This window comes from Mustelus asterias, chromosome 9, assembly GCF_964213995.1.
Source record: "Mustelus asterias chromosome 9, sMusAst1.hap1.1, whole genome shotgun sequence".
In the NCBI taxonomy this organism is placed as follows: domain Eukaryota; kingdom Metazoa; phylum Chordata; class Chondrichthyes; order Carcharhiniformes; family Triakidae; genus Mustelus; species Mustelus asterias.
The window spans coordinates 85,904,072-85,913,403 of NC_135809.1; the positions used below are offsets into that span (position 1 = coordinate 85,904,072).

The window sequence follows — 9,332 nt, forward strand, 5'->3', positions numbered from 1 at the left end:
ACAGTGTCCTCCCGGGGGTACAACTCAAGGTGTGTTGTACTCATCACTCCAACTGTTCATCAAGATTGGTGCTGACTTCCCCAAACAAAATGTTCCAGCAAAGATGGGCATGGATTTGGGAGGTGACCACATGTTGAAGGATTTGGAACCATGCCACAATACAAGTTAAATATTTCACTAAGTGTGTTTAAATAATCCTGAAACAAGAGCAATGGAAAATAAGGAAAACTACAAGGGTGTTATGAAGTGAGAGGTGTAATGCTGCCTGGTGCCGCCAGGTCCCGCTGTTTGTGGCGGAGGAGTCAGGGCCCAGGGAGCCGGGAGCTGGAGCCGGAGTCAGGGCGGAGGGAAAGAGTGCGATGGCGCGGAAAGCGATGTGAGTGAGCGGGAGAGGCCCGGGCATGGGTCCCCGAGGTCCTGACACGGGTTACCATGTTCCCGCTGCCGGAGAGTGCGGCGCACCCAGGTCACTCGCTACTCGGGATGTGAAAGGGCCCGAGGCTGCGGCCAAAATACCCCAGAAATGAATCACCCTCATTCTGCTGTCCCCCCACCCACCCCACTGCCCCCCTTCCCACCCCACTGCCCCCCTAACCCCCTGCTCCCCCGGACCCCTCCAGCACCCCTCCCCTACCCCCCATCCCTACCACCCCACCTCTACTGCCCTACCCACCTACCCCCCCTCCCCCCCGTGGCGCCCTGCCCCCTCCCCCTCCGTGGCGCCCTGCCCCCTCCCCCCTTGGCGCCCCGCCCTCCCTCCCCCCTTGGCGCCCCGACCCCCCCCCCCCCTTGGCGCTGCGTGCCCCCGCTCCCCCTTGGCACCCCGGACCCCCTCCCCCCTTGGCGCTCCGGCCCCCCTCCCCCCTTGGCGCTCCGGCCCCCCCTCCCCCCTTGGCGCCCCAGTCCCCCTCCCCCATTGGCGCCCCACCCCCCTCCCCCTTAGGCGCCCGGCCCACCCTCCCCGCTTGGCACCCGGCCCACCCTCCCCGCTTGGCACCCCGCCCCCGTCGCCCTTGGCCCCTCCTCCCCCCTTGGCCCCCCCTCCCCCCTTGGTGCCCCGCCCCCCTCCCCCCTTGGCGCCCCGTCCCCATCCCACTTGGCTCCCGCCCCCCCATCCCTCCCACCTTGGCGCGATGCAACCCCCCCATCCCGCCTTGGTGCACCGCCCCCCCCACCCCCCCTTGGCCCCCCGCCCTCCTCCATTGGCCCCCCACCCCCCCTCCCTCCCACCTTGGCACCCTGCCCCCCCCTCCCCCCTTGGCGCCCCGGTTCCCCTCCGCCCTTGGCGCCCCGCCCTCCCTCCCTCCCCCCTTGGCGCCCCGCCCTCCCTCCCCCCCCCTTGGCGCCCCGCCCTCCCTCTCCCCCCTTGGCGCCCCGCCCTCCCTCCCCCCCCCTTGGCGCCCCGCCCTCCCTCCCCCCCCTTGGCGCCCCGCCCTCCCTCCCCCCCCCCTTGGCGCCCCGCCCTCCCTCCCCCCCCCCTTGGCGCCCCGCCCTCCCTCCCCCCTTGGCGCCCCGCCCTCCCTCCCCCCTTGGCGCCCCGCCCTCCCTCCCCCCTTGGCGCCCCGCCCTCCCTCCCCCCTTGGCGCCCCGCCCTCCCTCCCCCCTTGGCGCCCCGCCCTCCCTCCCCCCTTGGCGCCCCGCCCTCCCTCCCCCCTTGGCGCCCCGCCCTCCCTCCCCCCTTGGCGCCCCGCCCTCCCTCCCCCCTTGGCGCCCCGCCCTCCCTCCCCCCTTGGCGCCCCGCCCTCCCTCCCCCCTTGGCGCCCCGCCCTCCCTCCCCCCTTGGCGCCCCGCCCTCCCTCCCCCCTTGGCGCCCCGCCCTCCCTCCCCCCTTGGCGCCCCGCCCTCCCTCCCCCCTTGGCGCCCCGCCCTCCCTCCCCCCTTGGCGCCCCGCCCTCCCTCCCCCCTTGGCGCCCCGCCCTCCCTCCCCCCTTGGCGCCCCGCCCTCCCTCCCCCCTTGGCGCCCCGCCCCCCTCCCTCCCCCTTGGCCCCCCACCCCCCCTCCCTCCCCCCTTGGTGCCCCGCCCCCCCTCCCCCCTTTGCGCCCCGCCCCCCCCTCCCTCCCCCCTTGGCGCCCCCCCTCTGTCGATCTTGGTGCACCCCCTTCCTCCCCCCTTGGTGCCCCCCCTCCTTCCCCCCTGGCGCCCCACCCCCTCCCCCCTTGGCGCCCCCCCCTCCCCCCTTGGCGCCCCGTCCCCCCTCCCCCCTTGGCGCCCCGTCCCTACCCTCCACCCTTGATGCCCCGCCCCCCCCCTTGGCACCCGCCCTCCCTTGCTCCCCCCTTGGCGCCGCGCCCCGCCCCCCCTCCCGCCTTTTCGCACCGCCCCCCCTTGGCCCCCCCCTCCCTCCCTCCACCCTTGGCCCCCCGCCCCCCTCCCTCCCCCTTGGCCCCACGCCCAGCTCCCTCCCCCCTTGGCGCCCTGCCCCCCCCCTCCCCCCTTGGCGCCCCCCCTCCGTCGACCTTGGTGCACCCCCTTCCTCCCCCCTTGGTGCCCCCCCTCCTTCACCCCTTGGCGCCCCACCCCCCTCCACCCTTGGCGCCCCGCCCCTTTCCCCCTTGGCGCCCCGCCCCCTTACCTCTTGGCACGCTGCCCCCATCGCCCCTTGGCGCCCAGCCCCCCTCACCCCTAGGCACCCCGCACCCTTCGCCCCTTGGCACCCCAGACCCCCTCCCCCCTTGGCGCTCCGGCCCCCCTTGCCCCTTGGCGTCCCAGTCCCCCTCCCCCATTGGCGCCCCACCCCCCCTCCCCCTTAGGCGCCCGGCCCACCCTCCCCGCTTGGCACCCCACCCCCCTCCCCCTTGGCTCCCGCCCCCCCATCCCTCCCACCTTGGCGCGCCGCCACCCCCCCCATCCCGCCTTGGTGCACCGCCCCCCCTTGGCCCCCCCGCCCTCCTCCATTGGCCCCCCACCCCCCCTCCCTCCCGCCTTGGCACCCTGCCCCCCCCTCCCCCCTTGGCGCCCCGGCCCCCCTCCCCCCTTGGCGCCCCGCCCCCCTCCCCCCTTGGTGCCCCGCCCCCCTCCCCCCCTGGCGCCCTGCCCCCCCTCCCCCCTTGGCGCCCCGCGCCCCCCTCCCCCCTTGGGGCCCCGCCCCCCTCCCCCTTGACTCCCCGTTCCCGCCCTCCCCCCTTGGCACTCTGCCCCCACTCCCCCCTTGGTGCCCCGCCCCTCCTCCCCCTTGGCGCCGCGCTCCCCCTCCCCCCTTGGCACCCCGCCCCCCCACGGCGCACCGCCCCCCCTCCCCCCTTGACGCACAGCCCCCCCTCCCCCCTTGGCGCCCAGCCCCCCTCCCCCCTTGGCGCCCCGCCCCCCTTCCCCCCCTTGACGCCCTGCCCCCCCTCTCCCCTTGGCTCCCCGGCCCCCCCTCCCCCCGTGGCACCCCACCCCCCCTTGCCCCTTGACACCCCACCCCCCTTCTCCCTTGGCACCCCGCCCCCTTTGGCCCCCCCCTCCCCTCTTGGCGCCCCGTCCCCTCTCCCCCTTTGGCGCCCCACCCACCTCCCCCCATGGCGCCCTGCACCCCTCCCCCCTTGGCGCCCCACCCCCTCGGCCCCCTTGACACCCCGCCCCCCCACCCCTTGGCGCACCGGCGCCCCTCCCCCTTGGCCCCCCGCCCTCCCCTCTCTCCCCTCCCTCCCCCCTTGGCGCCCCGCCCCCTCCTCCCCCCTTAGCGCCCCGCCCCCCCCTCCCCCCTTGGCGCCCCACCCCCCCTCCCCCCTTGGCGCCCGGCCCCCCTCCCCCTTGGCGCGCAGGCCCCCCTCCCCACTTGGCGCCCCGGCCCCCCGCTTCCCCCTTGGCGCCCGCCCTCGCTCCCTACCCCCTTGGAACCCCGCCCCCCCTCCCTCAACCCCTGGTGTCCCGCCTCCCTCCCACCCGCCTTGGCACACTGACCCCCGCTCCCCCTTGGCCCCCCTGCCCACCCTTGGCCCCCCGCCCCCCTTCCCTCCCCCCTTGGCCCCCCTCCCTCCCCCCTTGGCCCCCCGCCCCCCCACACTCCCCCCTTGGCCCCACGCCCTCCCTCCCTCCCCCCTTGGCGCCCCCCCTCTGTCCCCCACTTGGCGCCCCGCCCCCTCCCCCCTTGGCGCCCCACCCCCTCACCCCGTAGTGCCCTGCCCCCCTCCCCCCTTGGCGCCCTGCCCCCTCACCCCTTGGCGCCCCGCCCCCCCTCAACCCTTGGCACCCCTCCCCCCCTCGCCCCTTGGCACCCCAGCCCCCATCGCCCCTTGGCGTCCCAACCCCGCTCCCCCCTTGGCGTCCCGACCCCGCTCCCCCCTTGGTGCCCCGACCCCGCTCCCCCCTTGGCGCCTCGACCACGCATCCCCCTTGGCGCCCCGGCCCCCCTCCCCCCTTGGAGCCCCGGCCCCCCTCTCCCATTGGCGCCCCGCCCCCCCTCACCCCCGCCTTGGCGCCCCGCCACCCCTCCCTCCCCTCTTGGTGCCCCGCCCCCCCTCCCTCTTGACTCCCCGTCCCCGCCCTCCCCCCTTGGCACTCTGCCCCCACTCCCCCCTTGGTGCCCCGCCCCCCTCCCCCCTTGGCGCCCCGTCCCCACCCTCCACCCTTGGCGCCCCGTCCCCCCTTGGCATCCGCCCTCCCTCGCTCCCCCCTTGGCGCTGCGCCCCGCCCCGCCCCCTCGCCTTTTCGCACCGTCCCCCCTCCCTCCCCCCTTGGCCCCCCGCCCCCTCTCTCCCCCTTGGCCCCCTGCCCCCCTTCCCTCCCCTCTTGGCACTCCGCCCCCCCCCCTTGGCGCCCCGCCCCCCCTCCCTCCCCCCTTGGCGCCCCGCCCCCCTCCCTCCCCCCTTGGCGCCCCTCCCCCCTTTGCGCCCTGCCCCCACCTCCCTCCCCCCTTGGCGCCCCCCCTCCGTCGACCTTGGTGCACCCCCACCCTCCCACCTTGGTGCCCCCCCTCCGTCCCCCCTTGGTGCCCCTCCCCCCACCCCCCTTGGCGCCCCATCCCCTTTCCCCCTTGGCACCCCGCCCCCTCACCTCTTTGCACGTTGCCCCCATCACCCCTTGGCGCCCCGCCCCCTCACCCCTAGGCACCCCGCCCCCCATCGCCCCTTGGCACCCCACCCCCCTTGCCCCTTGGCACCCCGGCCCCCTCCCCCCTTGGCGCCCCGGCCCCCCTCCCCCTTGGTGCCCCGGTCCCCCTCCCCCATTGGCGCCCCGCCACCCCTACCCCTTAGGCACCCGGCCCACCCTCCCCCCTTGGCACCCCGCCTCCCTCCCCACTTGGCGCCCCGCCCCTCCTCCCCCCTTGGCCCCTCCTCCCCCCTTGGCCCCCCCCTCCCCCCTTGGCCCCCCGCTCCCCTTGGCACCCCGCCCCCTCCCCCCTTGGTGCTCCGCCCCCCTCCCCCCTTGGCTCCCGCCCCCCTCCCCCCTTGGCTCCCGCTCCCTATCCCTCCCACCATGGCGCGCCGCCCCCCCCCCATCCCGCCTTGGTGCACCGCCCCCCCCACCCCCCCTTGGCCCCCCCGCCCCCCTCCATTGGCCTCCCACCCCCCTCCCTCCCGCCTTGGCACCCTGTCTCCCCTCCCCACTTGGCGCCCCGGCCCCCCTCCGCCCTTGGCGCCCCACCCCCCATGGCACCACGCCCCCGCCCCCCTTGGCGCCCCGCCCCCCTCCCCCCTCCCCCTGTGGCACCCCGCCCCCTCCCCCTTGGCGCCCCCTCCCTCTTGGCATCCCACCCCCCCTCCCCCCTTGGCGCCCCGCCCCACTCCCCCCGTGGCGCCCCACCCACCCCCCCATGGCGCCCCGCCCCTCCCCCTTGGTGCCCCGCCCCACTCCTGCTTGGCGCCCCGTCCTCCCTTGCCCATTGGCACCCCGCCCCCCTCCCCCTTGGCACCCCACCCCCCTCCCCACCTGGCGCCCCGCCCCCCCTTGGCGCACCGCCCCCCCCTTGGCGCCCCACCCCCCACCCCGTGGTGCCCCGCCCCCTCCCTCATGGCACCCCGCCCCCCTCCCCCCTTTGCGCCCCGCCCCCTCTCCCCCCTTTGCGCCCCGCCCCCTCTCCCCCCTTTGCGCCCTGCCCCCCCTCCCCCTTGGCACCCCGCTCCCCCTCCCCCCTTGGCACCCCGCCCCCCCACGGCGCACCGCCCCCCCTCCCCCCTTGGTGCACAGCCCCCCCTCCCCCCTTGGCGCCCAGCCCCCCTCCCGCCTTGGCGCCCCGCCCCCCTGCCCCCCCTCTCCCCTTGGCACCCCGGCCCCCCCTCCCCCCGTGGCACCCCACCCCCCCTTGCCCCTTGACACCCCACCCCCCTTCTCCCTTGGCACCCCGCCCCCTTTGGCGCCCCGCTCCCCCTCCCGCCTTGGCGCCCTGCCCCCCCCTCCCCTCTTGGCGCCCCGTCCCCTCTCCCCCTTTGGCGCCCCACCCCCCTCCCCCCATGGCGCCCTGCACCCCTCCCCCCTTGGTGCCCCGCCCCCTCGCCCCCCTTGACACCCCGCCCCCCACCCCTTGGCGCACCGGCGCCCCTCCCCCTTGGCCCCCCGCCCTCCCCTCTCTCCCCGCCCTCCCCCCTTGGCGCCCCGCCCCCTCCTCCCCCTTAGCGCCCCGCCCCCCCCTCCCCCTTGGCGCCCCACCCCCCCTGCCCCCTTGGCGCCCGGCCCCCCTCCCCCCTTGGCGCGCAGGCCCCCTCCCTCCTTGGCGCCCCGGCCCCCCCGCTTCCCCCTTGGTGCCCGCCCTCCCTCCCTCCCCCCTTGGAACCCCGCCCCCCCCTCCCTCAACCCCGGGTGCCCCGCCCCCCCTCCCTCCCCCCTTGGCGCCCCGACCCCCCTCCCTCCCGCCTTGGCGCACTGCCCCCCCACCCGCCTTGGCGCACCGCCCCCCGCCCCCACTTGGCCCCCCGCCCCGCCTCCCTTGGCCCCCCTCTCCCTCCTCGCTTGGTCCCCGCCCCCCCTCCCTCCCCCCTTGACCACCCGCCGCCCCCGCCCTCCCCCCTTGGCCCCACTCCGCCGCCTCCCTCCCCCCTTGGCGCCCTGCCCCCCCATCCCTCCCCCTTGGCGCCCTTCTCCCCTCCCCCCTTGGCGCCCCGCCCCCCCTACCCCTTGGCTCCCCGCCCCCACCCCCTTGGCATCCCGCCCCCTCCCCCCTTGGCGCCCCGCCCTCTCCCCCATTGGCGCCCCGCCCCCTTCCCCTTGGCGCCCCGTCCCCCCTTGCCCCTTGGCACCCGGCCCCCCTCCCCCCTTGGCGCCCCGCCCCCCCCGCCCTTGATGCCCCGCCCCCCCCTCCCCCCTTGGCGCCCCGACCCCGCTCCCCCCTTGGCGCCTCGACCCCGCCCCCCCCTTGGCACCCCGGCCCCCCTCCCCCCTTGGAGCCCTGGCCCCCCTCACCAATTGGCGCCCCACCCCCCTCCCTCCCGCCTTGGCGCCCCGCCCCCCCTCCTGCCTTGGCACTTGGCCCCCCGCCCCCCCTTCCTTGGCCACCCGCCCCACCTCCCTCCCCCCTTGGCCCCCTGCCCCCCCCTCCCTCCCTCCTTGGCGCCCCACACACCCTCCACCCTTGGCGCCCCCCCTCCGTCCCCCTTGGTGCCCCCCCTCCCTCCCCCTTGGTGCCCCGCCCCCCATCCCCCTTCGGCACCCCACCACCCCCCCTTGGCGCCTCGCCCCCCCTCCCTCCTTGGCGCCCCACCCCCTCCCCCCTTGCCACCCCCCCTCCCCCTTGGCACCCCGCCCCCCTCGCCATTGGCGCCCCGTCCCCCTCCCCCCTTGGTGCCCCTCCCCCCTTGCCGCCCTGCCCCCCTCCCTCTTGGCACCCCGCCCCCTTCCCCATTGGCGCCCTGCCCCCATCCCCATTTGCGCCCCATCCCCCCTTCCCCCTTGGTGCCCCGCCCCCCCCTCCCGCCTTTGCGCACCGCACCCTCTCCCCCCTTGGCGCCCCGCTCCCCCCCCTTGGCGCCCCACCCCCCACCCCCTTGGCGCCCCCCCCTCCCTCCCCCTTGGTGCCCCGCCCCCCATCCCCCTTCGGCACCCCACCACCCCCCCCTTGGCGCCTCGCCCCCCCTCCCTCCTTGGCGCCCCACCCCCTCCCCCTCCCCCCTTGCCGCCCCCCCTCCCCCTTGGCACCCCGCCCCTCTCGCCATTGGCGCCCCGTCCCCCTCCCCCTTGGTGCCCCTCCCCCCTTGCCGCCCTGCCCCCCTCCCTCTTGGCACCCCGCCCCCTTCCCCATTGGCGCCCCGCCCCCATCCCCATTTGCGCCCCATCCCCACTTCCCCCTTGGTGCCCCGCCCCCCCTCCCGCCTTTGCGCACCGCACCCTCTCCCCCCTTGTCGCCCCGCTCCCCCCTTGGCGCCCCGCCCCCCTCCCCCCTTGGCGCCCCCCCCCCTCCCTCCCCGCATGGCGCCCCGCCCCCCCTCCTTCCCGCCTTGGCGCACCGCCCCCCCGCCCCCACTTGGCCCCCTGCCCCGCCTCCCTTGGCCCCCCCCTCCCTCCTCGCTTGGTCCCCCGCCCCCCCCTCCCTCCCCCCTTGGCCCCCCGCCGCCCCTGCCCTCCCCCCTTGGCCCCACTCCGCCGCCTCCCTCCCCCCTTGGCGCCCTGCCCCCCCATCCCTGCCCCCTTGGTGCCCCCCCTGCCTCCCCCTTGGCGCCCCTCTCCCCTCCTCCCTTGGTGCCCCGCCCCCCCTCCCCCCTTGGCGCCCCGCCACCCCCTCCCCCCTTGGCGCCCCGCCACCCCCTCCCCCCTTGGCACCCCGCCCCCTCCCCCGTTGGCACCCCGCCCCCCATCCCCTTGGCGCCCCGTCCCCCTTTGCCCCTTGGCACCCGGCCCCCCTCCCCCCTTGGCACCCCGCCCCCTCCCGCATGGCGGCCCACCCTCGCTCCCAACTGGCGTCCCGCCCCCCCCTTGGCGCCCCACCCCCCTCCCCCCTTGGCCCCCCACCCCCACTCCCCCATTGCCCCCCGCCCCCCTCCCTCCCCCCTTGGCGCCCCGGCCACCCTCACCCCTTGGCGCCCCGCCCCCTCCTCCCCCCTTGACACCCGCACCCCCTCCCCCTTGGCGCACAGGCCCCCCTCCCCCTTTGCGCCCCGCCCCCCCTCTCCCCTTGACACCCCGCCCCCCCTCCCCCCTTGACACCCGCACCCCCTCCCCCCTTGGCGCCCAGGCCCCCCTCCCCCCATGGCGCCTCGGCCCCCCTCCCCACTTGTCGCCCAGCCCCCCTCCCCAACTTGGCGCCCTGTCCCCCCTCCCTCCCTCCCCCCTTGGCGCCCTGCCCCCCCTCCCCCCTTGGCGTCCCGCCCCCCCCCCCCTTGGCGCCCTTCCCCCCCCACCACCATTGGCGCCCCGGCCCCCCTCCCCCATTGCGCCCCGGCCCCCCTCCCACCTTGGCGCCCCGGCCCCCTTCCCCAT

At 78.8% G+C, this 9,332-nt stretch overlaps 1 protein-coding gene across 2 annotated transcripts in view; it reads left to right on the forward strand.

Annotated features, from left to right (window-relative positions):
- Positions 1-289: 289 nt before the first annotated feature.
- The window catches only part of mrpl23 (mitochondrial ribosomal protein L23), an 88,965-nt gene continuing 79,922 nt past the window's right edge, over positions 290-9,332 (forward strand). For both annotated transcript variants that reach the window (XM_078220470.1, XM_078220468.1), the window contains exon 1: positions 290-376. In XM_078220470.1, coding sequence (XP_078076596.1) covers positions 360-376 — 17 coding nt within the window. In that variant the 5' untranslated portion in view covers positions 290-359. The remainder of the gene's footprint in view (positions 377-9,332) is intronic.